We start from the raw sequence: 16,408 nt of genomic DNA, 5'->3' as shown, positions 1-16,408 counted from the left end.
TATCTTTTCATTCTTCATTTTCACCAGTGTACTGGGTTGTGATCATTTGATATGATCTACCTGTTAAGTGTTCCACCTTAGTAAGATTATGTTTGTCATTGTTATGAAAATGGAGAAGATTTCTACACAGACACCAGGGAGTGTTGAAATGAAAATGTTAGTTTAGAGGTCATCGTGTCCAAATAGGCAGAAAATAAATTCTTCTCAAACATTTCCTATTTTAGATAATCCCTCACCACTTTTGTTGTCCATTAATGCAGTTTATAGAACACCCACAGTAATAGGCTCTCTCTGAATAGAAGTAATCTCCTTGCCTTATGAATATCCTAAAAGCAGATATATAATTTGGTCATTTCAAAATCGCATACTTCCTTTTATTAATAATTCTCTCCTATCACCAAATATAGTAAAAACAGTCTCTCGTACATGACACTTTTGACACATTCATGAAATGTCCATTTCTCACTGAAAGAAATATCTGCTTTTCATATTGGTAAAAAAATATTTATGTAATTCCCAAGTACTGCATCCCATAAAATAGAAAGTGGTCTTTTTAAAAAATAAATACTTTATTTATTTATTTGAGAGAGACAGTGTGAGAGAACAAGCATGAGTGAGGGGGAAGGGCAGAGGGAGAGGGAGAAGCAGGCTCCCCGAGGGGACCCCCCGGGATCATGGCCTGAGCCGAAGGCAGATGATTAACCCGCTGAGCCACCCAGGTGCCCCTGGAAAGTGGTTTCATTTCCCAGTTATATTAAGAGTAATCTTCAAAGCGTCTTGCTAGTTCACTGTGTTTCATTTTCTCTGTGAATAGTTCATCAAATACTCTCCTCTGCTTTGAAGTAAAGTAGTTTATCCAATCACCCACTGCTCCTGGAAAAATTGGAAACAGACAAGAACCAATTTAAATGTATAGTATTCACCAAAGAACTCTGTCAGATTTGCAATAAAATGTGAATGATTTCATTTCTTGGTGATAAGATGATGAGGGGTTATTCTTTTCCTCATTTGCTTATTTGTTGCTTCTAATTTCCTCAGTAATGGTTGCATATTAATATGTACAGTTTAAGTTATTTCTTGAAAAGAAGATTCAAATATATAAAGGTCCTAGGTTTTACGATAGCAGGCAAAGAAATGTCTCACCCAAACTTAGTTAAAACACAAAAGCAGGGGGCCTGGTGCCTCAGTTGGTTAAGCCCCTGACTATTGGTTTCAGTGCAGGTTGAGATCTCAGGGTCCTGAGATCAAACCCTGTTTGGGGCTTCGAGTGCAGCGTCTACTTGAGATTCTCTCTCCCTCTCCCTGCTCTTCCAGCTTGTGCTCCCTCACTCTCTCTCTCTCTCTCAAATAAATAAATAAATCTTTTTTAAAAATCCATAAAAGCAGACAAAGTAGACATAATGATGTCACTTACTCCCCTGCTGCGCACCTGTGAAGCAATAACTGTGCCAATAACATATCACAGGGCTGGGCAGTCAGTCTGTCTTCTTGATTCAAGTATAGTTAACCTACAGTGTTACAGCAAGTTCAGGTTGCTAATAGAGGAATAAAGTGAATGGACCCATCCTAGTGTTTAATTCCTCATATAGTCCAAATTTAGCAATAGGCACTCATGGTGACTAGTATCAGTGTTAACCTTCTGTGTTTTGTCACATCCTACACAGGGAAACCACTTTTAGATAGAATTTAAATTCATTAGAATTAATGTTGTTAGTGACGATTATATTGATATGGTTTCACCTGGAGGTATTTGTTATGATCACTAAGAGAGCAGGTCAAAGACTACCTCTGTTCTCATTAGAGTAAATTTCCCAACTTAGTCAGATATGATGGGTGAAAACTGAATACCCTCTCATAATGTGCATCAGAGCTTCTGTTCTCTGGCTCCGATTTTTATCTCCCTCATTCTGCTCCACACGTCATATACTCCTCCAGCACAGGAGACTACCTGCTCTTTCTAAAAGAAACCCTAATCCAATTCCGTGGTGGTTCTGGGCTTTTCTTCTTGTTGTTAGCTCTTGCTGGAATGTATTTCTTCCCTGTCGTTTTCCTGGTAAAATCTTGCTCATGTGTCCAGTCCCAGATCCAATGTCATCTCCTCACCTACTTTGCTAGGAAAAAATTCTCTCTCCCTTATTCATGTTGCTGCTCACATTTGCTCATACTACCAGTATAGTTGCCATCACCGTGTATTACTGCCTCCAGTATGATCTGAAGGACAAGACTATTTTACTCAACTTTTGAATCTCAGTTCTTAGAAAATAGTTTATTAATAAATATTTGCTGAATTGAGTTCTCTCCTCCCTCCCAGCCCTGGTTTTGCAACTGTAAGAAAATAAAAAATGAACCACCAGAAAAGACCAAAGTAATTTGCAAAGTTAAGACACTATCTGATCCATATGAGTTAGCAAATACTGGTGTGGGGAGGAATTCTATTCAGATGAGCTAAAAAAATGGAAACAAAGGTGTGCTTTTTAGTAGGAATCCTGAGTACCTAAATGTAGAAAATTTTGTCATTGTAAATTATGAAAAACTTGAAAAATGTTCAAACATTTTCCCCCCGGATCTGGACTAAAATTCACACGGATTTCGAAACAATTCTATATGCAGATGTACCCAAACTGCTTCTAAGTTCAATGTTAGGAAGTAGTAGAGAAGGTTTATTTCCTTCTCTTTGGGTTTTCACACAGAGGAGCGCCCTGAGATAACTCTCCTAGCTTCCCTGTCTACGCCTTACTTCTATGGGGTGAGTTTTTTGGTGATTTGGGGAAAGTGCACTATCCACACTCATCAGCTCCCTTCTCTCTTCCGAAGAAAGCATGTGTCATGTACCTCTCTCCACCATGCTCTCTGTGGGCTGCCTCAGTGCAGGGGCAGGACTGCATTTGATTGTGACTAAGCAAGCACATTTGCAAAATTGAGGATAAGTTACTAGCAAATGCGCCAGGCTGCAGACCTGAGGCCCATTCTTCAAGGAGTTTTATCATTTCCACCTGTTTGACACCCATGTCTTTCTCTCAGTTGGTTCCTAACTGGGCATGGAAATCTCAATGTCTGGAAATAATGCAATTTAAGAAATTCGTTTAATAAACGTTCACTGAGGGATGACAATGAGCAATCCATTGTGCAAGAGATAGGGGGCACGATGATGAAATGAGAGATTTTAAAATGGTAAAATGGGACTACTACCAAATATAAGCCCCGAGCAAAGTACCACATCCCTTTCTGACTTACCTTTTCTAAATACCAGGTTCCTATTAGATGTGAGGGCACAGATAGTATGATTTGGATCACAGTTTTCTTTGGCTGCATTATTTTTCATTTCACTGAATGATGTTTTCCGAGCAATCTTATTAATTTCGCTGTCACTCACATTTATGCCGAGGAAAGTAACTATTTTCTTGATGCTTTTAGAAAGATCCTGAGCAAAAGAAAAATTATTTTTTTAAAAGTGTAACTCATCAAAACGCCAAATTCATTCCCTCAACCCTGAAAACAGAATTTATTGATTTTCTGTTTTAACTTAATTTGACTTAAATTTTGATTGTTGAAATGTTAGGAAGGACTTACTTTCTTCATTTCTTCATAGAATATAATTAGAATGTTTTTGTCATTTTTGTGCTCTTCCCAGCTTAAAACGTGATCGAACCAGGATCCATATACAACTAGAAGAAAAGTGAATTTTGTTAATATTCAAGATCATGGCTTGGCATCCCACGGTTCTTCCCACTTCACCAAAGTAAGGCACACACGTATTAGACTCTGGAGTGAAAGACTTTTACTTAAGAATTGTTGAATCACATCTGAAATTAATATAACGCTGTGTTAACTATACTGGGTTTAAAATGAAAAAGAAAATGTTAATTACATATGTTAATACCATGTCATTCATTATCTATGAAGAAACTTATAGTTAGGTATACTAAAACTCAATAATTAAAAATGAAATAAGATCCTAAATATTTTTAAAAAAGAGTTTTCCTTAGAAGAGCTCAATCCTAAAACACTACTGTTTCAACTAAATACAATATTGTGAAATGAAGCTGGATGGTTGTATTTTTTAATAAGGCTGTGTTGTTTTTTTCTTATTTTGGTAAACATCTTTTTATCATCATCAGAATGACAGCAGAAATACAGAGATACACATTTTCCCAATAATTGTGTTCTGATAACTACTTTGGATCTTGGGAGAAGTAGAGAAACATTGAGAATTTATTATTCTCTTCCTGTAAAATGACATGCTTTTTCTAAGTTCTCAACATAAAAAGTTAATAAACTTCCTCAAAAAGCGGGGGGGGGGGGGGAGAGAAAAGAGAAAAGAATTCTATTCATTATCTTAGGCTGAAAAATAGTGTTAGGGCTTTACCAGTGGTTGATATTATCTCTTGTATTGTTTTGTTAATTTGACAGATGTCAAAAATGTCCAGGGCTTAAAGTAAAATATTATCATGCAAAATAAATTATCAGCCATGATGATAAAAAACAAAAAGTGAGCAACTTCTTGTGCCACAGAGAGTTGATTAGCTTGACAATCTAAAGCATAAAACAGAGTAATTTAAAATTCTGGGTATACATCTTTCCATGCATCCTTATTATCCACAGACTTAATACTAGCTAATGCCCAAATTATAAAAGAGCTCCTCCACTCGCAATTTTCTGAAGATATGCTATTGATTCATTTAATAAGCATTTATGAAGCCATTAGTGTCTGCCAGACATTGTGCCATATAACTTTTGAACATTAAAGTTTTGAATAAATTGACGTATAATTTCCTCCTAACTAACTGCATTTGTTCACGGCTTCGGCCCCTGGGGAAGTAAGGGGCGAGACAATAACCGTAAGGCATCTGTGAACGGAGAACTTCCGGGACTGTGAAGGCATCACCACAGAGCCCGGTTTGCCCCGCTGTGGACCCAGATGGCTGCAGAGGAAGAACAGGTGTTTGGAAGCTCTGATATGTCTCCAGGTCCCAACATTCTCACTGCCAGTTCAGTGACTTACATAATACTGTATCTTGGAATGACCCAAATTACCTATCAGTGATAAGGAGTTGACCTAAGAACAGACAGTCTGCTCCCAGGAACAAACACCTGGTGGCAAAGAGCACTGATTCTCTCTCCTAGGAATTTAGGCAGCAAACTCGTCTATTGCCTCAAGTGAGGCTCACAATCACCACCTGCATCACCACCTCCCCTGGGCAGCGGCAGTCAAGCCCAGCCCCGGTGGATAATATCACCACCCAGAGTTGCTGATGCAATAGAAGCCCCTGATACTGTCAGGAAGCCCAGACTTCTGTGCCCCCCGCGGCTGGGCTGAGAAAGAGGCCCTGAGTCACAGAGTCACAGCCGGTGGTTAGGGGTGAATGAGTCGGCCCACTGTGGCTTTGCTTCAGGAAATGCATTCCAACATACCCCAAACAGATTTCAGAATAATCTTTTGGAGCATAACCTGATCATCATTTGATCATCATTTGAGGGCCAGCTATTCTCTTATTAACTAATTAATTTATACTCCGTCTTGTTCCAAAAAGACAAAAGAATCTAAAGAAATAGGCTGCCTGGGTCTTTCTTACCCATGTAGAGAATTATACTTTGGGTTAATTTTTTAATTAACCAGGCCTATGGCTTTAAAGAAAATACAGCTTCCAAAACAGAGACTTAAAACCTTTCTTTTCTGGGAAATGCTTTTCTCTGCAACCTTCACTCAATGACAGAATTTTCTACCACCTCCTAGATGGCCCTCCTTCTGTTTGTTATCCAGAATTACTTGTTCCCCCTGAAATGCCCCTGAACGGAAGTTGCTCTTTCTCAACCAACCCAAGTGCCTTAGGGTCTGGATTGTGCATCCGCAATCTCACTGCTTCCTATCAACTTCCAGAACTCCCTCCGAGATAATCCAGGCTCCTTTAAGACTCGTGTCCTTTGAATATATCACTCTTCCTAGCCTTATCTCTGTCAGAAATGGGCTTTCTGATCTGTCCCCTGCAGTCACGGAAATCTCTGATCTTAGAGCACAACCTCCTGGGGCAGCTCAGGTCTTGCTGCCAACACTTTGATGGACAGCTTCTGCAAATACCCTACTTGGACCATTTGTGTCTTTTTTAATCTTCATTTTCTTCCCCTTGTTCATCTCCGCACCTGTTTTCTGGGCAAAACCTTCAACTTCCTTGCTCCCTTATTGCTTATTTCAATCACCTGAAAAAACACTCAGGATTCAATCAAAACACTTTACCTTGTTTTCTTCTTGCCCAGTGCTACTGAGTTCTGGTGAAGAAATCTATACAACTCCATAGTGACACCACTGCCAATTCATTTTTCCAGCCTCAAGGGTCCCGAGGTTGCCTGGCAAACCTATTTGTCCTGCATTAACACATTCTCCTATTCTCCACATCAGCAATTTCAAACCTCCCACACTTCCTGCAAACCCTCTGCCCCACTCCTATCCAGTTTCAACGAATATCTTAATTGCTATTTTCTAGAAAGCACTCTGATGATTGTGCTGAAATTCGCCAGGATGAAGTGCCTAGGAAATATGGAGTTCTCATAAAGACTGGAGAAGGGGCTAGCAGGAAAAAAAAAAAATTATGATGCCAAGATATTATTTCATTGAGATATTAATCTGTCGGGATATTGCCAGAACACAGTTTCTAGTTACTATTTAATTTAAAAACCTAAAATGTATTTGTAAACTGTCTGAAAGGTAAATTAGATGATTAGACAAATGTGTAGCTATCTATGTCTTTATGGTACGGCCTCCTCATATAATGTGTATATATTTATGGTTTGGAAATAGGTACAGGATCTCATGATGCCTCAGTTGTAAAATAATTTTTCTAGATAAATACCTCCTTGTAACCTTTCCACCCTAAAGTGAAACTATTTAAAAGTCTTTGCCTGTCTTTAAAAGTCTATGTCCAATAGAATGAGTAGATTTCTACAATAAATTTCTAGTCATGACTGCATTTGAACATCTAAATAGACCTACAAAATCCAAGTTTGAGCCTCAGAATGGTTAAGCAATTTGCCCACAGTCACAGAGGGTATAAGTTATAGTTAAGACTTGATCCCACTTCTTCTGTCTCCATAGCCTGTTTTTCATGTTGTCGTTGGCAAGAGAAAAAAATCCTCTCTTCAAAAAGTCACTGAAGAACATCCCTGAAATAGTCACCTACCTTTGACAGGAGAACAAACAACCTTATCTTATAAATACTGTTCCCACTCAAGTAAATTTTAAAAAGCTTTAGCAATTCACTGATTACTCCCGGTGTCAGCAGGGTTTGCTCAGGCTAGATTACCTGATGTGTAATACACAGCAGATCCCTTTGCAATTAAAAATCTATTAACACACCTAAGAAGGTATAAAAGAATCATCTGGAATATTTTCTCCAACTAACTGCCGTTCCCAGATACTCTGCTATGACATCAGATAATGGGGTGGTGAATTCCCTATGACAGATAGTTTGCTTCCCTGCCTATGGACTGAGTTGCCCTTTTTGTGACTACATTCATAGAAAAATAACTTCTAGAACAGGAGCACTAACAGGCCTGCTTTACCCTGCCCTAGTCAGACCATACCCAGAGGATGTTTTTTGTCTTCTGGGCACTGCAACGCAATAGAGATGTAGCCAAATGAGAGCTCATGCAGCAGTGGGAGGGGTAGTGAACCCCAGTGTGTAATAATTGGAGACGAACATGGCTTTTCCTGAGGAAAAGCAGACTCAAGATCTGTTTTTTTAAAATAATTTATGTATTTAAACTTGGTTCATTCCAAAAATGGAATTGAGGCAGAGTGAGGCATGCTAACCATCTTCAAATATTTAGAAGACCATCATGTGGAAGAGGCATTAGTGATCAGAGGAACAGCTTTTTGCTGGACCAGTTATGCCACGGTGCTAACAGCAAAGATTGTGGAACTGACACCTGAATTTAAACCTTGGCTCCTTATGAATTACGCAAGTTATTTGGCCTGCCAGCGTCTGCATTTTCCTCACCTGTAAAATGAGGATAACATCTAGCTCATGTGCTCTACTGAGGATGATGAGATCGTGTTTGCATAGCTCTTAGCTAAGTGTCTATATCACATAGTAAGTTGTTTTTTGTTTTTTGTTTTTAACATCTTAGCAGTACCGAGATGGAATGTGTCGTTTGGGGGCAGGAGCTGGGGTGTGAACCTGTTGTCAAAGTTAAGAAGTTCAAGTTTAGCCGGTCCAATTCTTGGGAATGTTATAAAGGTGATTCAAACATCAGGTGGGGGATTTTAACCAGCTGACCTTTAATAGACCTGTCATCCCTGAAAGTTTATGACTCTACTAAATGTTTGTAAAAGAGGAGCTGAAATATTATGAGCATAGCATATTTTTCCATAGGGAATACGGCAAAAGAAAGTGTTAAAGTCTGTTGCTAGCGAGTTCTCAATACTGTCCTGTTAAGGTTATACTTGCTGTGGCCTCTCTGAAAGTAACAAGTAAAAGCTTAATCATTTGCAAGTGAAATAGTGAAACTAACAATTAAGCAGGTCTACCTCTAACCCCTGTGAGATAAGATCCCGTTTCTAAATCATGCCTCTTCTAAATTCTGCATCGTCTCGGTACATTATTTTTGTTTAATGAAAGGCTTGGGAACTCAGGTTTGAGAACTGTTTTTCTTTTTTGTTTTTAAGTGCTCCAGGTACCAGTGAGTCAGGGAACAAGTAATAAATTCAAAGGTCATGCATGGTTATGCAGGATCAATATGCGTGCGCTGCACAGCTCAATCAAATGATGCATCACTTTGGTATTTTCAGGAGAAATTCCTTTTTGTTCATTGCTACAGACCAAGTGTGAGGATGGCTAATTCTTTCATTTCTTTTATTTGGGGAATTTTTTTCCCCTTTTTTGGGGGAGGGGGAGGGAGAATGTGTGTGTGTGTTTGTGTGTGTGTGTGTGTGTATTGTTTGTTGGTCTTGTCTTATTTTCCATTTAGGCCTACATAAGAAATATTTCAGGCTGCCTGTGTAGGTTTCAATGCATCCTCCTCTACTCCAATCAATGCATAATTATTTCACTGACAAAACTGATATTACATGAAAAAAAAGTGATGCTTGATCGGAATTAATCTCTGTTTTAAAAACACTGCAACCAGCTCAATAAGTAATTGCAAATCTGTACTATCTACAGGTGATAAGAAAATCTGTGAAGAAGCAAAGTGAGAAAGAATGGCTTAGAAGTAAAAAAAAAAAAAAAAAAAAAATCTATTCAAATGTATTTCTGAAAGTGGGCCGTTAGGATCCAGTTAAACTTTTGGAAAATGCTTTCATTTGGAGGGGAACTGTATATGATGAATAGAAATCATTGTTATATTTACCATCTCCTCTTAGGAAAAGTTCGAAAAATGCAGACCAGGTTTCAATGCCAGGGAGGTTCGGGTTATCTCTGTAGTAGTGGAATAAAGAAACAGCCGTATCTTTTGGATTCCTAACGATGTAGATAATCTGTTAAAAAAAAAATCAGTTTATTTTTAGATGGAAACAGCCCCCATACAAAACATGTTCTTAAAAAAAAGCAACCGGACTTAACCTGTACATGCCACGATTTTTTGGCAGCTTATACTGATTATCAAGCACAGACTCAGGCCAGTGTTTCTCAAAAGTTAATGCGCACAAGAATCACCTGGGATCTTGCTAAAATGCAGATTCTGATGCAAGGGGTCCAGGAGAAGGCCTAGCTTTCTGCATTTCTAACAAGCTCCCAGGTGAGGTTGGTACTGCCAGTCCACCGACCACACTTTTTCAATTTAGGCCCTAAATGTGGCTCTATCTCTTTAGCAGTGTATTCGAGAAACTGTCTATTCATTTGGAGGACAAGATTACTTTTGTAATATGAAATATTTTAACATAATAAAATTTAAATAATTTTAATGTTATAACACATGATTTAAATACACTAAGATTTCTTGTAAATTGCCTACTCTTATTTATAGGAAGAATGATGTTTTGGAATTTCATTTTCTATAATTGCATCCCCCAGAGTAGGGAATCTGAGCCACCTTCCCAATTTACACAAACACTGCCCTTGCAATCAGATTCAATTTAATACATTTTTGTTTAGTACCTACTGCAGACCAGGCAGAGTGGAATGTTCCAGGTCTGAGAAATCTGATGAGCAAGACAGAAATGTTACCAGCTCTCTCAAAACAGGTAAGGGAACGCAGTGTCATGAAGGTTATAATAAGGACGTATGGAGTGCAGTAAGAGCATATAAAAAAACCTCAGGAAACCAGTGCGAGGAGCTGGATATAATAGGACTATCTTTGATCAAGTCAGTGTTGCATGAGGACCAGATGTTCCACTTACTTTTTTTTTTTTATTCTTATGTTAATCCCCATACTCCACTTACTCTTAAATCGATAATCAGGTGGATACATGTTACATAGGTAAGAAAGTATTAACTGAGTCATGTTTAATACATAACTATCTTTCTGTACGATGTTCATAGTCCAGGAGTTGTGTGTGTGACCCACATGAACAGCACCTGTTCCTCTTGAGAGATGTGAAAAGGCCACTGTGCTCAGAAGTGAAAAGCCACGTTTACCCCCTGTTCTGCCCCCATTATCCTCTCTTCCTCTCAAGAGAAAATTATGGAGTAACTCAACACTTCAGGCTTTCTCTAACTGCTCTCTGCATCCTGAGCAGATTCGCAGAACCCCAAGGCTCTGAAAGCGGTTTAAAAATCCACTCCCTGTCTTAACAAAAAGGGATAAAGTGGCAGAATGTGAAGCCTTAGCCATCCAATTGGAGTTTTTTGTCTGTTCGTTTTGGTAGACAGAAGCATGCTTTAGGGCCTTTGGAGAATACCCAATGTTACATGTCGGTATCATCCCCTGGGAAAGACAATGCAAACTACTAATACATTAATACATATTTTGACAAAAGAGGTTAAAAGAAGTATTCTGTAGTTATGTGTAGCGACATGTTAAGTAGACTTATTGTGGAGGTCATTTCACAATATATACTAATATTCAGTCGTTAAGTGATACATCCGAAACTAATACAATGTTGTATGTCAGTGATACTCAGTAAACACACACATACAATATTCTAAGAAATATTAGGGGATGGTTGAAAGATATGAAGAGGAGGCAGAATAGTACCCTCAGAAAAGAAAATTAAATGTTAACTAAATATCATGAAATGAGCAGACATTTCATGTAAGAGAGTTTGGAAGCAGAAAAAAAGGCAGGGAGACAAAATTAGGAAGAAAACATAGGAGGCTAAGTAGGGTTGAGGGCCGGTAGGGAAAGATGGCAAGAGGAATTGACCATCTGACAGGCCTACTGGAGCAGGGAATGTTAGAGTAGCCCCTAAGCTCTGAGGGCTAGGCAGGGGGAAACAGAGAAGAGGTCATCATCTTGGGAAACCAGGTGCAACCAGAGAGTCTCACTTCCGTTTAGGATTATACCTTAAGGTTCTGTCTTTACTGTGGTTGTTTTAAGAAGCCCCCTACCCATTCTGAGCTTCAGTTTCTTTGCCAATGAAAGGAAAAACATCTATTCTTGTCTTTGTTGTAATGTGTTTATAAAACATAGCTTAATCTTTGCCACATTGTATTCGATGGATCTTGTTGTTTCTGTATCAAATGAGGAAACCAAGGCTCAGAGAGTATCAGCAATTTTTCAAGGTCACACAGATTGAGAGTGGCAGAGCAAGAACTCAAGCCCGGTTTTCTGGTCCTCCCAAGCCTTTGCCTTTAACCACTGAACTCACCTTGCATTGTTTTTGTTTGATATTCGCTGGTAGCAGGTTGTAGCTCAAATGTGTGGGAATAACTCTTCTCTTACGGTTCATTTTTAGCTCGTCAAATTTAGAAATATCTCCCATCTCGATAGGAGACGTTAGACTAATTCGAGCATTGGGAATGTTCCCAATGACCTCTGCAATCCAGTGAGTACCTTCACATAAAATAAAACAAAATGCATTTTTTAAATTAAACGAAATTCTTGATGAAATAAATATAGAAAATTAGCATAAGGTTATAATAGCAAGGAGTGCATTAATTTTATTATAAATAGTTATTATTACCGCTTGACACCCATTGAAACCTGAGACACTCGTTGAAACGCTAGAGATGTTAACTCATTTTACAGGAAGAATCACACTTTAAAGAGCATGAAGGGACTGAGAACTGTCTATGCTGTTTCCTCAGCTTGAAATACTCTTCTGTGCTATACTCACCTCTAACACCTTCTCCAATTCACAAATACACAGATCTTTCCATACACAGTTCCCACTGGTCCTGCAAGCTCATGCATCTTGCTCTTTTATAAATTGTCTTCTGAGTTCCCACTCCCATGGCATAATTGTTTACCCTTTCTGTCCCTCCCAAGTAGCACACACCAGAGTCTAGTTGCTATTGCTTGTATTTATGTGTACCTCCCCATTTCCCCCTGGAAGATAGCCACTGGATCTAATTTTTGTTTGTGTGCAAACATAGAGTAGGCGTGCAAACAAAGCACTTGAACAATGAACAAATGCTATATTCAAACAGCGTAAAGATACAATCCTATGCTACCATGAAGTCTAGAAGGAATACATAAAGCAAATGTGGGTATGCTCCAGTGTAAGACAATAGTAAACTGGAGCAGGGCAGTAGACAATAGTAAACTGGAGCAGGGCAGTAGAAGTTTGGATGGGGATGATGCTTTGCTGATTTGAAAGCAATGTTCCTAAAAAGTTTTAATCAGGCCTATTTCCTTTCCCTTGATCTCATTTGTAATTCCAATTCGAAATTTTTAACAATATTCGCTAATTTATAGCTGAATAAATATTTAAACAGTGCTCTCATTTGCATGATGTTTTAAATTTAAGACTATTTTAAATTATAATGCTCATAAGTCAACTATTTATAATATTCATATAAACATGACTAATATTGTAATGACATTTCTATTATGTTCACAAGATGTATTGATTTATTCTGGTGAAGAAGAGAGAATACAGTTTTGGGCTATATTCAGGGGACCTCCAGAGCTGGTGGGTGATATCAATTTATAGGCATCAATATGTACAGTGGAAGCTTTATATATGGTATAAACTAGCCACCTGCTCAGAGAACCTTAAAAGTATCATAAATTACTTTCTAAACTAACATATCAATTTAGGGTAAGGTGTATTTATTCACAGAGCAATCTACTACATAGAGAGAATACTAAAGTATTCTGGAAACAATCATTTAATTTCCATTTGCAACACCATTTTCCAATAGAAGAATTATGTATGTGATTTATATTTATTCTCAAAAAACACCCTGGAAGATCTATATGAACTCCGTGTCTTTTAATGGGGATGGCCTTTTGGGCCTGACTCACAATCAGATAAAGGGACTAAAATGTAAACACGATTTGAAGGGGCTAAGCTCTTAGTTACTGAATCATGCTAGCAAGCATATGCCCATTCACACATGTCCACTCTTCTGGAAATCACAGCAGGCAGTTGGATATTATATATCCTGGCCACCTCTCAAAATTAAAAAGAATCTATAATTAATTTAGATTATCCCCAGAATGACATTATTCATAATGGTCCTTTCATGAGTGTATAACTATATGTGGAAATAAACTTTGCATAAGAAGGCATAAAATTGAACACTAAAGGGGCGCCTGGGTGGCTCAGTCAGTTAAGAGTGTGCCTTCGGCTCAGATCATGATCTCAGCATCCTGGGATAGAGTCCCGCATCAGTGGGGAGTCTGCTTCTCCCTCACCCTCTGCTCCTCCCCCGCTGCCCCTGCTCTATCTCTCACTCTCAAATAAATAAATAAAATCTTAAAAAAAATTGAACACTAAAAATACTTATGTTTTTTTGATTAGCCTGGGAAAAAAGAAGTATTCATTTATAAATCAATCATAAAGTATGAATTGAACAAATATTGCTTATTGCCATGCCTGGTGCAAGTATGAAGAGAACTTTATAATGTTACAGATATTATGCTTATTATGTACATCAACATCTGTATACTTTAATGAATAAAAGAGAAACAAGACTGGAGTAAAAGCTCTAATTCCTCCAGCTGAATTTTCTCAAAACACAGTTTTCAGCTTTCTAATGTCAAACTTTTTCATTAAAATAAGCATTTATGATACTTAAATTTCCTATGGATAAATTCTGAAAAATAAATGTTTTATAAAAATTGTTATTATATTTCTATAGAGTAGTATATTACATTATTATATTATTATATTTCTATATAGTAGAATATTATACGTCTTATTTCTTACATTTCACACATTTTAAAATGTACTTATACATTTAAAAATACATTAAAATAAACTTTACCAGATTTTGGATAGGACACCAGAAACACATCATCTTCTCTTGCATTGAAAAGATCCAGGGAATTTAGAAGTTCTTCTGAAGACATAGTAGAAAAGAGGATCCCCTTGAATTTATGAAGAACACTTGACTGGTTCTGGAATGACATCTTTCTTCAAATGAATCAAAAAGTATTTACTAAACACTAACTTTACACAAGGCACAGACCAAGTAAGGTCCTTGATGTTAATCCTAGCTCAGTGGCAGGATAATCTCAGAATTACTAAGCTGGTGTTCCAACTAGAAGAATATATGTATATATACGTTTTGCAATTCTTCACAAGAGTAATTTTTAAACCATAACTAAGCCAAAGTCTACTGTGAAAATGATGTCATCTGGATTTTCTTGATAACACAATACAAAATATTTCCTCTAACTTGACATTCAAAATAGTTTACATACAAGGCTATCAGCCTATCAGGATGTAATTATTATCTGAAGGGACTAGAGGTAATCAAATCCTTTGGCCTTAATAAAAAAAGAATTAGCGGCTATAAAGGATTATGTCACTGTGGAAAGGACTAGAAAAGTTGAACGTCTTGTTAATATTAACACATACTAGAGGAAGTAGCTAATACATATTGTGTTCCTGGAAGAGGAGAGAATGGAGTGAGAAAATATAATTTTTTCTTAGAATTGGCAGATAAATCCGTGACTAAAGATGAACTTCATGGGAAATACTTTAAGAAAGATAACATGGGACTCAGGAAACCCAAGCCAGAAAAGAGATATCTTGAGCTTTGATGTATATGGGAAGTTTATGGTTGAATTAAACAAATTCTTGTCTGAATCATTCTTTGCTTTTCTCACTAAATTGTTATATTCTGGATTCAATTGGATATGGCAACAAAGTGCCCAATAACTTCAGTGAACCACAGTGGAATCTTTTTGTTTGTTTGTCTAACCATCAAAAGAAATGTATGTCAACCAGGAAATGATCAGCATTTTTACTAAACATAAAAAAGTAGAGGTCTACTGTGGAAGAAATAATTGAAGAAGAAACATATTCATGATAGTGGCAGAAATGAAAATCAGAATAATTATATACATGGGAAATTCTAAAGAACTACAATTAGAATAAACATGTAAATTGGGCATGGTTGCTGGATGATGAAAACAAATTGTATTTCTACATTCTAGCAAAACCAACTGAAAAATAAAATTTGAAAAACCCTACTATTTACAATAATATGAAAACTCAAATGTCTAGAAATAAATCTAACAAAAGATGTGCAAGGCACTGAAACCACAAAGTATTACTGAAACTAGTTAAAGAAGACCTAAGTAAAATGAGAAATGTACCATGTCCATGGACCAGAAGACTCAATATTATTCAAATGTTAAAATTCTCCTTATTGATCTACAAAGTCAATTCAGTTTGATCAAAATCCCAACAGGGAGGTGTGTGTGTGTGTGTGTTTGTGTGCGTGTGTGTAAATTGACAAGCATTTATATGAAAATGCAAAAGCAGCAAAATAGCCAACGAAGTGCTCTCTTCGGCAGCACATATACTAAAATTGGAACAATACAGAGAAGATTAGCATGGCCCCTGTGCAAGGCTGACATGCAAATTAGTGAAGCATTCCATATTTTTTGGAGGTTCTTCAAAAAGTTGAAAATAGAGCTACCATAAGATCCAGCAATTGCACTACTGGGTATTTACCCCAAAGATACAAATGTAGGGATGCGAAGGGGCACCTGCACCCCAATGTTTATAGCAACAATGTCCACAGTAGCCAAACTATGGAAAGAGCCCAGATGTCCACTGACAGGTGAATGGATAAAGAAGATGTGATATATATATACAATGGAATATTATGCAGCCATCAAAAGGAATGAGATCTTGCCATTTGCAACGACGTGGATGGAACTGGAAGGTGTTATGCTGAGCGAAATAAGTCAATCAGAGAAAGACATGTATCATATGACCTCGCTGATATGAGGAATTCTTAATCTCAGGAAACAAACTGAGGGTTGCTGGAGTGGTGGGGGGTGGGAGGGATGGGACGGCTGGGTGATAGACACTGGGGATGGTATGTGCTATGGTGAGCGCTGTGAATTGTGC

General features: G+C 37.6%; 1 protein-coding gene and 1 non-coding gene across 2 annotated transcripts; one reads left to right on the top strand and one right to left on the bottom strand.

Moving 5' to 3' along the window:
* Positions 1 to 595: 595 nt before the first annotated feature.
* Positions 596 to 14,468, bottom strand: LOC123839830 (sulfotransferase 6B1-like). The gene is made up of 6 exons (XM_045869599.2): positions 14,307 to 14,468; positions 11,741 to 11,925; positions 9,343 to 9,469; positions 3,571 to 3,665; positions 3,235 to 3,421; positions 596 to 873 (listed from the first exon to the last, which is right to left on the bottom strand). Exons 1-6 carry the CDS (start codon positions 14,449 to 14,451, stop codon positions 755 to 757), a joined length of 858 nt encoding a protein of 285 aa, XP_045725555.2. The 5' UTR covers positions 14,452 to 14,468; the 3' UTR covers positions 596 to 754.
* A 1,362-nt stretch (positions 14,469 to 15,830) lies between these two features.
* Positions 15,831 to 15,937, top strand: LOC123845052 (U6 spliceosomal RNA). The gene has a single exon (XR_006790901.1). It is a non-coding gene; the product is annotated as a U6 spliceosomal RNA (small nuclear RNA).
* The last annotated feature ends 471 nt before the right edge of the window (positions 15,938 to 16,408 follow it).

The sequence above is a fragment of the Mirounga angustirostris genome, unplaced genomic scaffold (genome assembly GCF_029215605.1).
Source record: "Mirounga angustirostris isolate CCGP_5_RB_7025 unplaced genomic scaffold, mMirAng1.0.hap1 SCAF_5, whole genome shotgun sequence".
Lineage (NCBI taxonomy): Eukaryota > Metazoa > Chordata > Mammalia > Carnivora > Phocidae > Mirounga > Mirounga angustirostris.
The sequence above is the reverse complement of the archived record's forward strand: the minus strand, read 5'-3'. Positions and strand labels throughout refer to the sequence as shown.

Coding starts and splice junctions, on each gene's coding strand:
- LOC123839830 (XM_045869599.2), bottom strand. CDS start 14,451: ATGTCATTCCAGAACCAGTCAAGTGTTCTTCATAAATTCAAGGGGATC. Junction 11,926..14,306: donor GGTGTCCTATCCAAAATCTG/GTAAAGTTTATT, acceptor TTTTATGTGAAG/GTACTCACTGGATTGCAGAG. Junction 9,470..11,740: donor TCAAACAAAAACAATGCAAG/GTGAGTTCAGTG, acceptor TTTTTTTAACAG/ATTATCTACATCGTTAGGAA.